The following is a 19,760-nucleotide window of genomic DNA, read 5'->3' as shown; positions in this document are numbered from 1 at the left end:
CATTGCTAACATCTAATAGATAACGTTTTTTAAATAAGTATTATTTATAAATGTGTGAAACAATAAATAGTATTTATTTATATAAATGTTCTCTGTAAAAACGTTATTTATAAATATTTAATATTATTCTTTTAATTTTGTAATTTGAGATATAATGAATGAGTGTAACAATAAGTTTATTTAAATAAATGTTATCTATAAAAACGTTATTTATAAACATTTAATATTATTTTTTAATTCATAATTCGATATATAGTTTTAAAGAAGTGTTGTCTATTACGACACAGTAGATACCGCTTCTTAATATAAACTGTATCTATGACTCTTAAAAAAAGTTTGAAAAAAATATTGTCACTTCCCCCGTTCTCCTTTGTTTCGCTCATTTGACTTTATCTTTGTTCTTTCGACTTTCTTTCGAATTCGTTCATCTAAAAGAGCGGTTTTCATCCCTGTGCGTGTACTTCCCGCGACATTTCTTAAGCACTTGCTGTAGTGCTCCGTTAGTCCACTGGGTTCAGGTATCCACGTTCCCTCCTTCTCTTATCTGTTTCTCCTCCTTTCTTATTCCTTTTTGAAAACCCTAGTTAAGGGAACAAGGACGTGAGAGTGAGAGCGACGTGAGGGAGAGCGTCTAATGCTCTGAGGAGAAATGGGCATGAGCGATTCATAAGAGCAAGGTTTAGTTAGGAGTGGTTATTGAAGATGGTGGAATCTGAGAGGGGCAGAATCGAATAGAGTGTCGAAGGCAATCTTTTAGAAGCTGAAGATTTGATTTCGTTTGGTAAGCGACTATGTAAGGGTAGTGAAAAGAGAGTGGGAGCATCTAAGGAGTAAGAGAACGAAGGAGAAGATAGACCAAATTAGGAGTGGTTGTGTTCGAGAAGAAAGACCAAATTAGTTCTAGCTTTACTTTTGATTTTAATTTATGACTTACTCTTGAATTTCCTATTTTACAGCAGACATGTTTAACCCAGATATTCAAATTATCTCAAACTACGATGGTTCTCAAAAACCCTTGGATCATCCAGCTGATTTCTATGATTTCTATGTTGGCAGGCATTTGTAAGTGAGTATGTCGTTTGGCAATCGGACGCTGGTAATGGAACTCTTCTTGCTGACATCGCTAAAGCTGCATTCCTTATTGGATTACAATTCTTTCTTCGTTTCTATTTTGTTGATATAACGGCCCTGGTCGGTCCCAGTTTTTTTGTATTTCAAATAGTTGGCTTTCAAGTTTTTGGTACATATAAAAATATTTAGTTTATGCGTAGTAGTTTATTTTTAAGTAAAAATCTCATTTTTTTCATATCGTTTGTAAGAGAACATTAGGAGAAAATTGTTTCATCCAAAATAATCATTTGAAAACACGTTCCAAATGAACGTTTTACCTAACAACTTAAGCTTTCGTGTAAAGTTATTTACTAAACAACCACTACAACTTTCTAATTTTGTATGTTATTGTTTCTCCTGGAAATAAGTATATGTATTAAAAGTGCTATGTATAGATTTATAACACTTAGTAATAAGTAGCAGGGAATTGGTTACAGAATAAAAGAGTAAATGACTTTTTCCGCTGTTGATTTTCAGTTATGCAATCTAGTTAGTTTTATACATATGCTGCATTAGTGATTGATTAAATTGTGTATACTTAGATACTAAAGACACAACTAGTGTGAGTGATCATGGCAGGTTGATAAAAGATATAGACAGTACTGCAACTAGATGTAGATTGTGGTTTCATCTTTTGATATGGTTGCTGGTTGTGGAGCAACTGAATCATACACTACACTGACCTTGAGTACAATATCACGTCACTTTCGGTGTTTACGTGATACCATTAGTGGCCAAATTCAAGTGACTCAAAGGAGCCCTGGAGAACAAGAGCTAATACCTCGTCTACGCTATGTTGATGAGCAGCTTCGACAACAAAAGGCACTTCTGCAATTTGGTGTAATGCGACAAGCTTGGAGGCCTCAGAGGGGATTTCCTGAAACCTCTGTTTCAATACTTCGAGCATGGCTCTTTGAGCACTTCCTCCATCCGTAATTCCCCTGTTTCCAATTTTCATTTGGTTCCAGTTATCCAAAGGATTCAGAGAAAACTTGCTGGCTAGACAAATTGGTTTAACAAGAAACCAGGTACGATAGTTAATATTTTTCTCAGTTGTAGAAGATTGTATTAGTGCATGTTTGTGAATGATTACTTGTGTTGAATAATCACTCTTTTTCGAAGCTGACAGTAAAGAGTATATAATGTTTACACGAACATTTATAAGTTGACATGTATGGTAAGTTTGCTAATTTTTATGATAATTAGGTTGAAAGCAATACCGCTGTTAAACATAAAAAGTAGTTATTCCAACATAAATGGAACAAATTAAATGTCTACATTTATTCCTAGAAAATTTGGTTTTGATGAGGATCCAACATTAAAAATCAATGACCCCCTAAAATTTCAGTCTTGTCGATGTTTGCTGGCCTCCATTTGATTCATGTCAGGTGGCAAATTGGTTCATTAATGCAAGGGTGCAGCTTTGGAGCTGCATCACTAATCGTGGGCTTAATTTCTTCTTACTATTGGATGACTTCTATGTTACTAATGCTGTCAATCCTCTGATCAATCAAGCTTCAATTTCACATTAGAATTCACTACAACTACACTTCATCCCTGGTTCTATCTTCCTTATCTCAATTTTACTTTTTTAGTATCTGTTTTTGATAGAATGAGTTAGTATAGATACCATATTTTGTTTCTTCTTAGATAATAGGTAGATTGGTTTATGTACAGTTTTATATTGATGAAATGAATTTGTTTACTCTAGCTTGATTGTAGTTTTGTTTCTGTAATTGAATTTTGCTAGTTCAGTGAATTTTCTTTTAATTATAATATGGTACTATAGTTAAATTATACATCTTTAATCTTAATAACTAGTTAGCTTTAGTTCTAGTCTTAGTTGGGTGTTCAAAACTTTAGGAATTAGTTTGGTCAGTTTTTAATTGTTGATTCTAGGATTTGTTAGTTGTTGTCCTGTTTTGACTAAGTTTTAGCTTGTTTTGTAGGTTCATATAGTGATATTTTGCATTCTTAGTTTTCTAGAATAAATAGTTGTCATAACAGTACTCTTTTATCATTCATTTATAACTTGCTTATTGTTTTAAAGTTGAAGGAACTAATTTAAATGTGATTGTGTTTCCTTTTCAGCACATTGGCAGTTTAGGATTAAATAATAATAAAATAATTAGGGTAATATAACTTCCTGGATGAGTTTCATTTGTATTATTTAATTTCTTTGTTCAGGATCTTCAAGTGTAAGAATTCAATTGTGATTTGTTTCTTGTCTTGTTCAGCCATGCCATACTCGAAGCCACTGAGGAATTGCTTTTTTCTCTATTGCCTCGTATGCATCTCTTTTCCACTTTCTTTACTTTCTTTTTGACACTTGTACATTCCTAAGTAATTTTGGTTTCTCGTAGCTTTTATGAGTTTTGGATTTATCGTGAAATTTGACCGTTACAAGATGCAATTGAAATTATTCAAAGGAGAGAATTAAGTATTTTTTTAGTTTTATAGTACTTTACAATATGTAATCGAAATAATTTAGACGAAATAATTATTTTTTTTTGTTTTATAATACTGAATTCCTTTTTTTATTTTCTTAGGTGTAGAAAATTTGAAACGTTGTTTTCTTAGTTCTGACTTCATTTTCTTAGTTCTGACTTCATTTTCTTAATTATCGAGAGTATTAGACAATTTTCTTATAACTCCCCAGACGCTGTGGCTGCGGACGGCTCATCCATTATCTTAGTAGTGACGCCATGCTTCTTGTTGGTTGAGCTTTTACGTGAAGGCAATAGTTATGTGGAGAAAGAGACCAAGATGGAGATCTGGTGAAACCTTAGTTTTTTTTTTAATCGTTGCATTTGTTATTAGTTTTTCACGCATTGAATTTGTATAACTTACTATTAAGAGTTTAAATTGTATATGGTATATAGTTATTAGATGCACAAAATCTATTTGGAGTTTACTGGAGTTTTGGTTTGCTGTTATGTTCAAATAAAGATGTTTTTTACTTTTGAATTTCTAGTGTCTAAGACAACCCAACGACAATGATTGTGGGTATTACGAGTGTCTAATATATGAAAGTTATTATCACATACTGCTAAGGAGAAATAATTCCAACTTATGTAAGTTATAATTATTATCATAATTAATTTGTAGTAAAATTTAATTAACTAATTTTATATTAATTTTCTTTCTTGTAGTACTTTTGTAGTTGCTGATGTCACAATATTGTGACAGTCAAATTATTGAAGTTAAGAAAAATTGGTGTTTACATGTAATTAGTACATGCTTATAGGTTATGTTATGGTGATGTATATGCTTATAAGTACTGATAGTATATATATGTTATGATTGTATATATTATCTTATAAAGCAATGTTATGTCACGTACTAACGACTTAATGATTATATTTTGAAATATTATTGTACCAATAAATTTTATTCACATTAATGAACATTTTTTTAGACCTTTATTATATTTTTCTCAATATTTTATATAATATTTTGTATAATAGAACCAAGAGATAGCTTGTGTTTGTATATAATAGAACCAATTTTTATATTATTTTTTAAAATATTTATTCTAAAATTAATTGTTGTTTTTTAAATTTAGACTAATAGATAGTATTTTTTTAAAAAGGTGTTATCTATTGTAAGCAACCAATAGATAATATTTTTTTAAGGAAGTGCTATCTATTGGTGGTTGACAATAGATAACACTTTTTTTAGAAGCACTATTTATTAATAGATAACACATATAATACTTAAAAAACGCTATCGATGATAAAAAAACGATATCTATACACTTTTTTGTAATAGTGTTGAATCTAGTTACAACTTTATGTTTTTTTCTTCTCATGTGACAATGTTACCTCTTATAAATATGAAGTATCTAGAGATTGATTTTTAAATCAAGTACACTTGTCCAACTTGTATCAACGTAAACTTTGAAATCTTATAGTTAGAGTTCTTCTTGAACATAACTCTTATTTTAGAAGCAACTTTTATATATCTAAATTTGTATAATAACATTCATTTGTTTTTCACCACGAGTGGAAAGTTTATATTTTACAACAATAAATTACATTGGTTAAAACACAACCATTACAAATGAAAATGCAATATTATTTCATAAATAAGTGGATAGGTATTGTTAGGATACAAACAAAGTTTCACATTGAATAAAACAAGAGATGGATATGAGATTATATACACATAAGATACCTCCTTTGATAAGAGGCCTTTTGGAGTGGTACTAAAAGAAAATCCATGAGGACTTAGCCCAAAGTGGATAATATCTTACCATTGTGGAGATTTATGTGTGTCAAACCTCCTTACAATTGGTACCAAAGCCAATTTCTTAGTATGCTCTATGGTTGCAGCTTTGTCTGATCTTCCACATCAAAAAAGGTTTGATTTTCTTTTTTCTTGGCAATCTCAGTTGATAGAAGTTGTGAGAGCTTTCTTCAAAAGCAGTGGGAGCAATGACATTGGAAGAAAGGAAGGTGAAGATCGAGAAATTTGATGGCGGTGACTTTGAGTTTTGGAAGATGTAGATAGAGGACTACCTATATCAAAAGAAGTTGTATCTACCCTTGAGAGGGGAGAAGCCAAACGACATCAATGCAATAACTTTTGAGGATGAAGTGAAAGGATTAATCTTATTATCATATCTTCCGAAAAGTTGAGGTGCAACTATTACTACAATTAGTAATTCTACAAGCAATATTAAGTTGAAGTTTGATAACATCCGTGACTTGATTTTAAGCAAAGATGTTCACAGGAGAAGTTTAGTGGAATCTTCTAGTTTTAATTCTGGTTCAACATTGAGTGCTAAAAATAGAGGAAGAAATAGTGAGAGAGGTAGTAATCAAGGCTGAGGCAGATCAAAGTTTAAAGGGAGACCACAAACAAAAGTACGAAATGATATCACTTGATGGAATTGTCATAAAAATGGTCATTTTGCAAATCAATGATGGGCTTCAAGGAAGAACAACAACAAAAAGAAGCCATATGATGATCAATCAGTAAATACAACAACAGATGAAATTGCAGATGCCTTATTATGTCGTTTAGATAGTTCTATTGACTCATGGATTATGAACTCAGGTGCATTATTTCATACTACACCCTCTTTAGAACTATTATCTGACTATGTTTCTGAAAAGTTTGGGAATGTTTACCTTATAGATGGAAAATCTCTTGATATTGTTGGAAAAGGTGATATTAATATCAGAAACTCTAATGGAAACTCGTGGACTATAAATAATGTCAGACATATTCCAGCCTTAAAGAGAAACTTAATATCTATAGGGTAGTAGGATGATGAGGGGAATTACACCACCTTTTGAGATGGACATTGGAAGGTAATGAAAGGCAATCTTGTTGTTGCTCGTGGAAAGAAGCAAGGATCTCTTTACATGATTGCAGATGAGGATATGAAATTAAATGCAGAAGTTGGCAACAATTCCTCTTTGTTCCATCAAAGGCTTGGGCATATGAGTGAGAAAGGAATGAAACTCATGGTCTCAAGAAGTAAAATACCTAACTTGAAGCATGTTGATGTTGGGCCTTGTGAACATTGTATCTTTGGAAAGCCGAAAAAGGTTACCTTCTCCAAAACAGGAAAGACATTTAAAGTTGAAAGGTTAGAACTTGTGCATACAGATGTTTGGGGGCCATCTCCAATGAGATCTCTTGGTGGTTTCCAATATTATGTAACCTTTATTGATGATTCTACAAGAAAGGTATGAGTTTATTTTCTCAAGAATAAATCTGATGTGTTTTATGTGTTCAAAAGGTGGAAAATGGAGGTTGAGACTCAAACATGTTTAAAAGTTAAAAGTTTGAAGTCTGACAATGGTGGACAATATGATAACATTGAATTCAAGGAGTTTTGTTCAGAGAATGAGATCAAAACGATCAAGACAGTTCCAGGAACTCCAGAACAAAACGGTGTTGCAAAGAGAATGAACAAAACCTTAAATGAGAGAGCAAGATGTATGAGGATCCAGTTAGGATTACCTAAGGTATTTTGGGCAGATGCTATAAACACAACAACCTATCTTATAAATAGAGGACCATCAGTTTCTTTAGATTATAAGTTACCTGAAGAGGTGTGGTCTGGAAATGAGGTAAGTCTTACACACTTGGAAGTCTTTGGTTGTGCTTCATATATTTTATTGGACTCTAATAGTAGGGATAAACTGGACCCTAAGGCAAAACGATGTTTTTTCATTGGCTATGGATTTGACATGTATGGCTACATGTTTTGGGATGACCAAAACAAGAAAATGATCAAAAGTAGAAATGTTACTTTTAATGAAAACATGTTTTATAAAGACATAAATGCCGAATTGGTAAACACAGCTAGAACAAGTTTCATTAGAAGAAATTTCTAAGCATGATGTAGTCAACAAAAGGCAGAATACAGAAGTTGAGCCTGAGTCAAAACCAGAACACATAGTAGAGTCAGAAACTCCTGAAGTCATGATCAGAAAGTCTAGCAGAACAATTGTAGCACCACAAAGGTATTCTCCTTCATTACACTACTTGTCGTTGAGTGATGCTGTTGAGTCAAAGCATTTGCTGAGGATATGCAAGGAGATGAATATGTTATGTGGGAGCTAGCAATGAAAGATGAGATAAAGTCTCTTTAGAAGAATAAAACATGGTCTTTAACCAACCTACCAGAAGAAAAGAAGGTTTTGCAAAATAGGTGGGTCTATAGGTTAAAAGAAGAACCAGATGGCAATAAAAGATATAAGGCTAGACTCATAGTGAAAGGTTTCCAACAAAAACAGGGTATTGACTTCACAAAATTTTTCTGTCCTATTGTCAGGATGACTGCCATAAGAGCGATCTTGAGTATAATAGCTGTAGAAAATCTTCATCTAGAGCAGTTAGATGTCAAAACTGAATTCCTACATGGGGATCTTGAGAAGGAAATCTTTATGGCACAACTAGAAAGTTTTGAAGCAGAAGGCAAGGAGAATCTTGTATGCAAGCTTCATAAAAGCCTATAAGGGTTGAAACAAGCACCGATACAATGGTACAAGAAGTTTAATGAGTTTATGACAAACTCAGGTTTTCATAGATGTGAAGAAGATCAATGTTGTTGCGTGAAAAAATATGTTGACAGCTATATCATCCTTATTTTGTATGTTGATGATATGTTGATTAGAGGAGCTAATATGGCAGAAATTAACAGGTTGAAAAGAGAATTGTTAGAAAATTTTGAAATGAAGGATCTTGGTCCAACCAAACAAATTCTTGGTATTAAATCTCGAGGGATAGATCTGAAGGTATTTTGAACTTATCTCAGGAGAAATATACAGAACAATTGCTTAGTAGATTCAATGTTGGAAATGATAAAACTAGGAATACACCTTCGAGAACTCACTTAAAGTTTTCAAAAGGGCAATCTTCTCAAACAGATGAAGAAGAATCTTACATGTCTAAGTTGCCATATGCCTTTGCAGTAGGGAGCTTGATGTATGCTATGGTTTGCACCAGGCCTAACATAGCACATGTAGTGGGAGTTGTGAGTAGGTTTCTATCAAATCCCCGAAATAAGCATTGGGAAGGTGTGAAGTGGATATTGAGATATTTGAAGGGTACTTCAAAGATGCATTTGTCCTTTAGAAGAATCAATCTCACTTTACAAGGGTTCTCTAATGCATACTTGGGAGGAGATCTAGATGGTAGAAAGAGCACAACAGGTTACATTGTCACATTGGGTAGTACAACTATTAGTTGGAAGTCTAAACTTCAAGGAAAAGTCTCTCTCTTAACCACTAAAACTGAGTATGTAGCCATCTTAGAAGTAGCGAAGGAGATGATATGGTTGAAGAATCTTTTAAAAGAATTAGGGAGAGAGCAAGATGAAGCTCTATTATTCAGTGATAGTCAAAGTGCTATATATCTTGCTAAAAATCCAGTTCTTCATTTTAGATGCAAGCACATTGAATTGAAGTATCATTTTATCATAAACTTGATAAATGATGGAGACCTGTCTTTGTCAAAGATTCCAGGTGCAGAGAATCCAACTGATATGTTGACCAAGGCTGTGACAACAAATAAGTTAAGGCTTTGTATTGTCTCAACTGACCTTTAAGAGTAATTGATGATGATAACAACTACACTAGGGGATAATGTAAATCAAGCTCCAAGTGGGAAAATTTTAGTATTATATAGCTTAATTTAGTCCCACATGGTTTAATACTGTGGGATGTAGTTCTTTATTTTAGCTATATAAGCAACCCTATGTAAAGCTTGAAAGATACACCAAAATCGAAATACATTTCCTAGTGTAGTCGTGGATATAGGCATTTGTTGGCCGAACCATGTTAAATTCTTGTGTCGTTTATTTCTCTATTTCCTCTCTTTTGTTGTCTTGTTCCTAACAATTGGTATCAGAGCCGATGGCTTAGGTCTGGTGATCGGGCTCAGACGAGTTCGTCCCTCCATGGTAAGATGAAGCCCTGGTAGGACAATATCTTACCAGTGTGGAGATCTATGTGTGTGTCGAACCTCCCTACAGGTACTACATTGATTGGACTAGGAACTAATGTAATGTGTTTTTTAAATAAAAAATTCAAACTACTTTTTTGTTTCTTCCTTTCTCGGCCCCATGTACTTATTATTTTTTCCCAATAGATCTCGCTTCCTATACTTCTTTTTTTTTTTCTTTTTGCTCATGTCATTACTTCTTTCCACCTTGAACTTGTAGTTGCCATCATCATTGTCATCCCTCACACTTGCAATTGCCATTGCCATGTCACCCCTTATGCTCACAACATTTTGAGGATTTTCTATGTTACTTTAGTAACCATCATTATCCACCCCCATCGAGTTATGTTTGGGTTTTGTGTTGCTCTTTTCCACTAACCATTAACAGCCAACCTCCCATCCACTCCATGCATTGTGAAACACCATTAATGCAAACCCTGGAAACAAACAACTGAGTGCCCTATGCTCCTCTTCAAACATTGTGGACCTACACCACAACACCACCCACACTTGTGTTGCACCTTTAACTTTCATTGCCTCCAATGATCAGTGCCTATGCTACTCTATAGTGTTGCAAGGAAACATATTACACTGGTTCTTTAAGATGATGAGTGTAAAATGTGGCACATATACATGTTGAGACTTTGACAAGTGTACCAAATCGTTTCAAGTAATAAACCGATAAGACTGGATATCGTTTCCCAAGAGACTCATGTCCCCAAACAATTGTATAATTTTCAACTAACTTAGACTAAAGGATGATTCCATGTTTTTGGGTTTTTCATGCAATTAAAGTAAATATAATGCAAGAATGGTAAAAGTTGAACTTTGGAAACTCAAACACTTAGGAGTGGAAAGATTAGAAATGATATGAAATGTTATTGTTGGGGGATGATTTCACCTACTTCACTCTTATGCATGGAAAATCACTTCCTTTTCATTAATTAGCCAATGTCAATCTTTTAATTTACTCAAACCCAATCCCTTGGTAGAGAGAGTCTAGACTTACTTCTTAAACTCCAATCCCTTGGAAAACCTAACAAGTTCATCCGCTTTAAGAATTGAGATTCAAGACAACCAAAGGTCCTAGTTCTATCCCTAGATATAATTTCCTTTAGGTGTTTAATCCAGTTCTAGATTCACCCAATATTTCCCAATATCAAGCAAACCCTAAAATCATGTTATGGTTGAATTAATCATACAAGCTTTAAGTAAAGGAATTAAACACTAACAATCAATGAAAGATGCATATAATCATTCAAAACAACTATAATTTACATAAGAGATCCGTGGTTACATCAATCCCCAACAAGAATGAAATTAGCTCTCCATTGTCATGGAGAGCTTAAGCTTACAAATGGTGAAATGGAAGAAGGAGGAAGACCCAAGGATGAAGAAGGGTTGTTCCCACAGCTCCTAGCTCTCGCCTCCAAGAGCTCCAATTGAGAGAATTTGTGTCTGGGTGCCAAAGATGTCGAAGCCCTTCTATTTTGGGGTTAAATAAACCCAATCTGCCAAATCAGCAGCAATCGCGCTTGAGTTTGCACTCCAGCGCGACAGTCAGCAAAATGGCGCTCTAGCGCCCATATGCAGTGGGCACCCGAGCGCGATCTAGTCTTGGTGCATTGGCGCTTCAGCGCCCATGGAAATAGGGCGCCCGAGCTAGCTTTAGCAGGATTCTGGTTCTTCATATTTTTGTTGTTTTTCCTGTTTTCCTTGGTTCCAACACCTTCATTTGATGGAGAGACTTCTTCCAACTAGTTTAAGTGTGTAAATAAAGGGGTTAATGATCAATTTATCTAATTAAAGCTTAAGATGAAACCACTTATTAAACTAAAAGAAAACTAGGATTTACAAGGCAAAAAGGATAAGAAAGAGTCGATATTTTCTCTAATTCAATACTGAAATCATGGTAAAATATGCCACTATCAATACATCAATGGCTATTTCAGGTTTATAACTGATGTCAATACCAATATTAAACATTAATCTTAATGTGGATTGTGTATGAATTAACTAACCACGGTGAGAGAATATGCTAAATACAATTTAGTATGTGAGAGATATAACAATCTCCCTACGGGTATTTGATATCTTCCAATGTTAGTTGGAATATGATATTCTTCAATATATAACTAAAACACACCTTCAATTGGAGAATTTGTTGGGTTGTATATTGTCATACAATTTCTTCAATAAATAAGGAATACTTTTGTTGAGAGAGAAAAATACCATATTTTTATCGTTACAACTCAATTCCAAGAATGTACTTCAAAGGTTCAAGATTCTTCATCTTGAATTCCTTTGTCAAATACTCTTTCAATGTCTTACGTTCTTCTTGATCATCTATCGTAAGCATCATGTCATCAACGTTGACAAAAGGAATTGTAATATTTCCTTCCTTTTTCTTTAGAAATAAGGTATGATTTAATTGCTCTATTGATATCCAAAAGCAATCATTGACTTGGTGAATCTACCAAATCATGTTAGTGACAATTACTTTAGCTTATACAATGATTTCTTAAACTTACTGTCCTTCTTGCTATGTATATGTGGGATCTCACATCCATTTGGTGGTTACATATAAAGATCTTCAGACAATTCCTTATGTATGAAGGTATCTTTCACGTCAATTTGTTTTTAAAGACCAATTAAGGTTTACAACTAGAAATAACAATGCTTGAATTATGCTAATTTTGGTTATGAGCAAATGTTTCAACGTAATTTATTCCATATATTTGTGTATATCCCTTTGCCACTAATCTAACTTTGAATATCTCATTTGTATCATCTGCATTTACGAAATACACCCAATGACATTCTACTGGTTTTTTTCCAATTGAATAATATACCAATTGTCATGTTTAATTCCTTTTTTTAGATTTCATCTTCTCATTACCATCCTTCCACCAAGAGTTAGCTAAAGATTTGTATACGATGTTAGGAATATATATATATATATATATATATATATATATATATATATATATATATATATAATAGATAATTGACTTGTAATTTTGATATTTTGAACTAAACAAATTTTGGTTCAAAATTTAATTACTCATATGGTATTTGGTCTTATTGGTGAAGTCAAGATATAAATAGGTTTAGGGATATCTCTAGTGATACCATCTAACAAATTTTTGTTGTATTAGGTTGATGTCATATATTGTTAGAATAAGGGGGAAACATTCGATCTCATGCTCAAATTCTTTCTCATTATGGGATTTGTATTAGGTTGATGTCATATATTGTTAGAATAAGGGGAAACATTCGATCTCATGCTCAAATTCTTTCTCATTATGGGGATTTTGATTATTGGATTGTTGCACATTTTCATCATCTTCCGATGTAACTTTGTTACTTAATTTCTCTAATATAAACTGTTACTTAATGAAAAATTGCATCTATAGTAGTAAACATTAGCTTGGGTTGTGTAGTGTAACATAAATATATGTTTTGGTGATCAACTTAGTCAAAGAATACACTTTTTTTAGCACTAGGAGACAACTTACTTCTCCACTGCTTGTGTAAATGAACATAAGCCACATAATAAAAAAAATCAATGTGTTAGTTTAACATAAGCCATTGTGCATTCATGCTACTTTTCTAAATTTCTAATTTGTTCACATTGAAAGTGTGTTTGCTTTATAAAAACACAATAATGTCTTCCTTTATTGTTGATTGGTCTTTTGAGATGGTTGAGTATTTTGTAGTGATGACTCTAATTACATTGGTGTTTTTGTGAGTCAAATACATTATCAAAATATGTATTGTAATTTTCATAACTTATCATTGAAAATTATCAGTTGTTTTCCTTTAAAAAAAAAAGGAACAAATTTTTTTGTCAGGTGTTAAGGATCCAACATTAATTTATGTGTCTTGCATAAATGTCAAACTTAAAATCAACTTTAAAAAATCTAAAATAATAGACAGAAAAGACCTTCAACGTTGTATCTAATTAAACTTTTTTTTTCGAAATTGGGAGAAGAAAAATATCTTAATACTTGATCATCATAAACGATCTCTTTCACCTTTACAAAATATTTGTCCTTTAAAGAATTTTTAAAATCAACTTAAAAAAAATCTAAAATAATAGACAGAAAAGACCTTCAACGTTATATCTAATTAAACTTTTTTTTTTCGAAATTGGTAGAAGAGAACTATCTTAATACTTGATCATCACAAAAAATCTCTTTCGCCTTTACAAAATATTTGTCCTTTAAACAATTTTTGTATTATTTGGAAAACTAGCATGGTTAGATGTGTTGACATATCTAACATTTTCGTTTGCATTAATGTGAGTCAATTTCTTTTTCTATTAATATTTACCAAAGTCACATATTAAATAATTTTAAGAGAAAAAAGTTAAAATATATTATTAAGTGACGAATTAATTTGAGTATTGTTAACATAATCCAAGGAAACCTAAGCAATTGTGTGTATTGGGAGAGTGTGAAAGTTTCTCCAAAAAAATTGTTTAAGAAGCTTTTTAATTTTATCTGAAAAAAGTCATCAGGATAAACAACTTGAAATGTTTTATAAGTAGCATTTAACAGTGTTTTATATGTTTCACACGAAGTAACAGTATTACATATGTAAAAATACATTATTATAAAAGAAAATTGGTTGCCTTGAAGTGATAAACATGTTAAGATAAAATTCATATAAGATATCCCATATGAAGAGATACTCTGATACTCCAGTAACATCATCAAACATATACAAAAATACTTTTTTAATGAGAAAAGTACGCACCGAAAGATTGTTATCTCATACTTATTGTAAAAATAGAAGAACACCAAGAAAACGGGTAGGTAGCTCCATTAGGTTGACCATTGAACAATGAACTACCCACTTTGATTTTAATTTAAAATATTGAGTGGACATATTCTTTTCTGGGTTCATGGAACTTAACGTCGCTTTACCAACGAAGCAACCAAGTAGAAAATATACAATACAATAATACCAATAATCACTCATCTCTCATTTTATTTGCATTTCACTGTACCCGTTCATATTACTTCATCCAAAATAATAATTTTACACCACTCCAATAATATCATCAAAATTTTAAACTAAAAGGTAAAGTAAATATAATTAAAAATTATTACTTTAAATTGTTAAGTTGGTATTTTTTTTGGTTGTTTTCAAAATAATATCCTCACCTTTTATTCACATGCAACCTACCCATCTGCGCTACCACAGTTTTATACTTAACCTTACACAATACTACCATACAAAACCTGTTTATTTTTTATTTATTAATGCTTTTTAATTCAAAAATTTCTTTAATTTTTTCTTCTTCTAAAACACAGTAAAACTCCAACATCTCTACTGCAAATCCTTTTAAACTGTAAAAGGCTAAACAACAGCAAGATAAAAATATTGAAGCTAATTAGCATGATATACCATTTATAAACCTATTTACATGTATATTAAAACAAGTCAACCCACAAGATAGGTAGTCAAATTGATGGTAGGAGAATAATTCCTACATTCCACTACAACAGCCAAGTTCCACAACGTGATAAATATCACCAATTATTGATTAGTCATATAAAAAATAAATGAATGAGTTAACGGAGGTAGAGATGGTCTTCTAAAACATGCCACCAAACTCATGGTAGATTATACAACGTAAGATGGCAATTGGTGATGCACGTGCAACTCACCTACCCATTTCCAAAACCACACTTGCATACCTATAAAACGATAACTACTCCCACACTTTCGAACACACAACTTCAGCAACCGAAGCAAACACCATCATCATCAACATCATTAGTTCTATCAAAGAAACAAAGATGGTGAGTGTGTCCGAAATCCGCCAGGCTCAAAGGGCAGAAGGCCCTGCAACCATCCTTGCCATTGGAACTGCAACCCCACCAAACTGCGTTGATCAGAGCACCTATCCCGACTACTACTTCAGAATCACAAACAGCGAGCACATGACCGATCTCAAGGAGAAGTTCCAGCGCATGTGTAAGTTGCTTAATCAATATATTTCACTTTCACATGATTGTTATGTTTGTTGTTGAATAAACCTAATTAATTATTGTTTTTATGTTTCAGGCGACAAGTCGATGATCAAGAAGAGATACATGCACGTGACGGAGGAGATCCTGAAGGAGAATCCGAACATGAGTGCTTACATGGCACCTTCTTTGGATGCGAGGCAAGACATAGTGGTGGTAGAGGTACCAAAGCTAGGGAAAGAGGCTGCAGTGAAGGCCATAAAGGAGTGGGGCCAACCAAAGTCCAAGATTACACATTTGATCTTTTGCACTACCAGTGGCGTCGACATGCCTGGTGCTGATTACCAGCTCACCAAACTCTTGGGACTTCGCCCCTATGTGAAGAGGTACATGATGTACCAACAGGGGTGCTTTGCAGGAGGCACGGTTCTTCGATTGGCCAAGGATTTGGCTGAGAACAACAAGGGTGCTCGTGTGCTTGTCGTGTGTTCTGAGATCACTGCAGTTACGTTCCGTGGCCCAAGTGACACTCACCTAGACAGCCTTGTGGGACAGGCACTGTTTGGAGATGGAGCAGCTGCAGTGATTGTTGGTTCTGACCCAGTTCCACAGATTGAGAAGCCATTGTTTGAGCTGGTTTGGACTGCACAGACCATTGCTCCGGACAGTGATGGTGCCATTGATGGCCACCTTCGTGAAGTTGGACTAACGTTTCACCTCCTTAAGGATGTTCCTGGGATTGTCTCAAAGAACATTGGGAAGGCACTTTCTGAGGCCTTCGACCCATTGAACATCTCTGATTACAATTCCATCTTCTGGATTGCACACCCTGGTGGTCCTGCAATTCTTGACCAAGTTGAGCAAAAGTTGGGTCTGAAACCTGAAAAGATGAAGGCCACGAGAGATGTGCTTAGTGAGTATGGGAACATGTCAAGTGCATGTGTGCTTTTCATCTTGGATGAGATGAGGAGGAAATCTGCTGAAAATGGACTCAAAACCACAGGTGAAGGACTTGAATGGGGTGTTTTGTTTGGTTTTGGACCTGGACTTACCATTGAGACCGTCGTTCTCCACAGCGTTGCAACATAAGACGGTGTCATCCTTATTGTTTTATTATTATTATTATTATGTAGCAATTTTCAAAGTTGGTGAAAGTTGTAATTTACATTAAAATGATATTTCGTTTGGGGGCCTTTTAGCCTGATTAATAACAGCCAATTGAAATTTTCATCTTTTATGATTGGTATCTCATTGTATTGTGTATTTGGTATTTTGTTATTATCATCACACAAGTCAACACCTTTAACTACTTTCCACCAATGACACTGTAATTTGTTGATTGAGCGAAGAATTTAAAATGAAATAAGTATTGACATTTTTGTTTTTGCTATATAAAAAGAATTACACTCTTAATGTAACAATTTCATTGTATTAATTTTCTTCAAATGCCGTTATTTAATAGTTAATATAATTAAGTATGTGTTTGATTTTTAATTGTTATATATATATATATATATATATATATATATATATATATATATATATATATATATATATAACATTAAGACTATAATATTTTTTTTGTACTAAAAATGTCAAGTGTTGAAGTGAGTAATTTTTCTATATTTTTTATTGTTACGATCTATCCACGTCATGATATTTGCTTACTTAGCCACCCGAAAGTTGATCTTTAGTCACCTCAGAAACAGGCATGTTGTGAGAATGGAAGTTTCACTCCGTGAGTTATTTTATCATTCTATCTTGACGGTCCTCTCTTTGCTACATTAAGCTTTGATATTGATGAATAATGTTCTGGTGATTTGGTTAATTGATTATATTATATGCAACAGTGTATGTAAGATTCAAGGACAAAAGTTACAACACAGATAAATTTGCTAAGAATAAACTATGAATAAGTATTATAATTTACAAATCAGCTAAGATATTAACAAAAATATTCTGTAGCTAATTAGGGAGATTATTAACATGTTTCCATTTCATTAATTAGCAAGGCTTTAGAGAGGTATTTGTCACATAAAAGTAAACAATAGTGAGGGAATAACTCTCTTGTTATTTATATGTACAAAATAAGGTCTTCACTATTTCATCGTTAATCTCTCACAAAAATCATTTTACGAGAGTTTAGCGGGAGATTAGTTAAGGATTATGTCGTCAAAAATAAGTTTTTTTTTAGTATTTAACACCACCAAAGAAAAAAATGTGAAGTACCACTATCATCAAGCAATTCCAATTCATAGATACCTATCTGTTCATAGTTATTTCTTTCTATCGTAGCCTTCTCTACCTCAAATCACTGCAACTAAATTTCCTTCAAGAAATACATTTCAAACTGTAAGCTAAGACCGCGCACATAATTTATCCTAATAAAAAAGGTTCCAATAAAGAGGGCCAATTGTCCCAATGAACTTAGAAGTCACAATGAAGGTAAACAAGATTTGCAGAATCCACAAAGTTGATAATATATTCATTGTATACTCGGGGAGTAACAAATCCAAATCACTAGTAAAAAACAACGTACAACATCGAATATTTTGGGCTTTTAACGATGAATTCGAAACCGACGTCATATCGAGAGACTTAAATTTGACGTCCTATATTACAAGCCGACGTTACTCTTTTATATACACGTCGAGTAGTAAAGAGAGTGACGTTTAATATCTGAATAAATAGTTATATTTAAAGGACGATTTGACGTCATTGTAAGGGGGATCAGATGTAAAGTTGACGTCCAACAGAAAGAGGTTGGAAGTATAGTTCGACGTCACTTCTAGTGTTTTTTTAAATGTGGTTCGTTTTTGCTCATTTAACCAAACCTGAAATATAGAAACCAGTTTTCCAATTCATATATTCACAACATTAATTAATTTACAGTTTAAACCATGCTATCATCAATTCATAAATTCCAATTAAAAAGTAAAACTAAAAGACTAAAGCAAAAGCTATCATCAAAACAAAAAGAACCCAGTTTTCCAATTCATATATTCACATAATTCATCTATTCACAGTTTAAACAATGCTATCATCAATTCATCCATTCAAAAAGCTGTACAAGTAAAATTAAAAGCTAAACAAATACTATCATCAAAACGCTGCAAAACTTTAAAGAAAAACCTAAAGCTATAGCTAATTAAAATGTTTATTCAAATATTATGCCCATTCCTCTCTTATCTTCCCTATTACGGCATCTAACAATATAGAGGTAGTGTTGAACCGCTGCAAAATCAAGGAAACTTTACTATTAAATTGATTCTAACGTGAGAAGTTTATTGATATTTGTAAGATTTTCAAATGTAAATTTCTACCTTAGTCCAATATGCTCTGATTGCTCAGATGATTGTCTTCATCCATGACATGATGTAGTAGCCACATGCCCAGGAATCATTTTGCTTGTTACACTAAACATGCCAAATGTAATGGTTTAAATTTGACTACAATTAATAGTTAAAGATCAAGAAATTCCAACCTTAGGATATATAATTTCAATTTGTTGTCCTCTAGTTCTAGTCACAACTCTAAACAAATTTGAAACATTAGAAACATAAGTTAATATATTAATATCATAATAAATTGATATGAATGAATGTAATACTTACGTTTGTAACAAGGACTTCAATTCCGATTTCATCTTCCTATGAAGAGAACAAAACCATACAACTTGTGCTTTTTTTGGAATGATCACCATCATTTGCCAATGGCCCCTATCATGTACCAACAACTAGTGAGTTTATTGATTAAATTTTGATAAAAGTTGATAATATTGAGAAACACATACGCATCAATGTATGACGCGATATACAACCCTCTTTTAGACTCAGTCATCTATGTTTGCATATATGATTGTCTGGAATCTAATGTGTTTCCAGATGGTTGAATGGTCTAAGGTTCAAGAAAGCCATACATTGTTGCCCGACCTTGTTCCACTATGATGGTGTCCATGTACCTATAATAATAAAGTTAAGTATATTTATTAAAAAAGTAATAATACAAAAAACAAATTGTTAAATAACAATTAAAAAACTTATATGTACCATAGTTGTATGCATGAAATGTTCAACATTCTTTCTCCAGCAACAATCTCCACTACATCATTGAAAGCAATATACAATGGAATATGGCACTGGACGCCAAATGTTCTTAACTCCCACTCCAACTCTACCGGTCCTTTATTCAACTTATGTAATCACT

General features: G+C 33.0%; 1 protein-coding gene and 1 long non-coding RNA gene across 3 annotated transcripts; both read left to right on the top strand.

Moving 5' to 3' along the window:
• The first annotated feature begins 300 nt into the window (after positions 1-300).
• LOC108334643 (uncharacterized) lies at positions 301-4,022 on the top strand. 2 transcript variants are annotated; one of them, XR_008245652.1, is made up of 3 exons: positions 313-518; positions 1,057-3,397; positions 3,770-4,022. It is a non-coding gene; the product is annotated as an uncharacterized LOC108334643 (long non-coding RNA). The 2 variants fall into 2 exon arrangements; XR_008245651.1 differs by having other exon boundaries at positions 301-518; positions 1,057-4,022.
• Positions 4,023-15,317: 11,295 nt separating this feature from the next.
• Positions 15,318-16,791, top strand: LOC108336026 (chalcone synthase 17). The gene is made up of 2 exons (XM_017572311.2): positions 15,318-15,561; positions 15,652-16,791. Exons 1-2 carry the CDS (start codon positions 15,384-15,386, stop codon positions 16,641-16,643), a joined length of 1,170 nt encoding a protein of 389 aa, XP_017427800.1. The 5' UTR covers positions 15,318-15,383; the 3' UTR covers positions 16,644-16,791.
• Positions 16,792-19,760: the final 2,969 nt, after the last annotated feature.

The sequence above is a fragment of the Vigna angularis genome, chromosome 10 (assembly GCF_016808095.1).
Source record: "Vigna angularis cultivar LongXiaoDou No.4 chromosome 10, ASM1680809v1, whole genome shotgun sequence".
Classification (NCBI taxonomy): Eukaryota; Viridiplantae; Streptophyta; class Magnoliopsida; order Fabales; family Fabaceae; genus Vigna; species Vigna angularis.
Note: the sequence above shows the minus strand (reverse complement) of the source record. Positions and strands in the feature narration are given on the sequence as shown.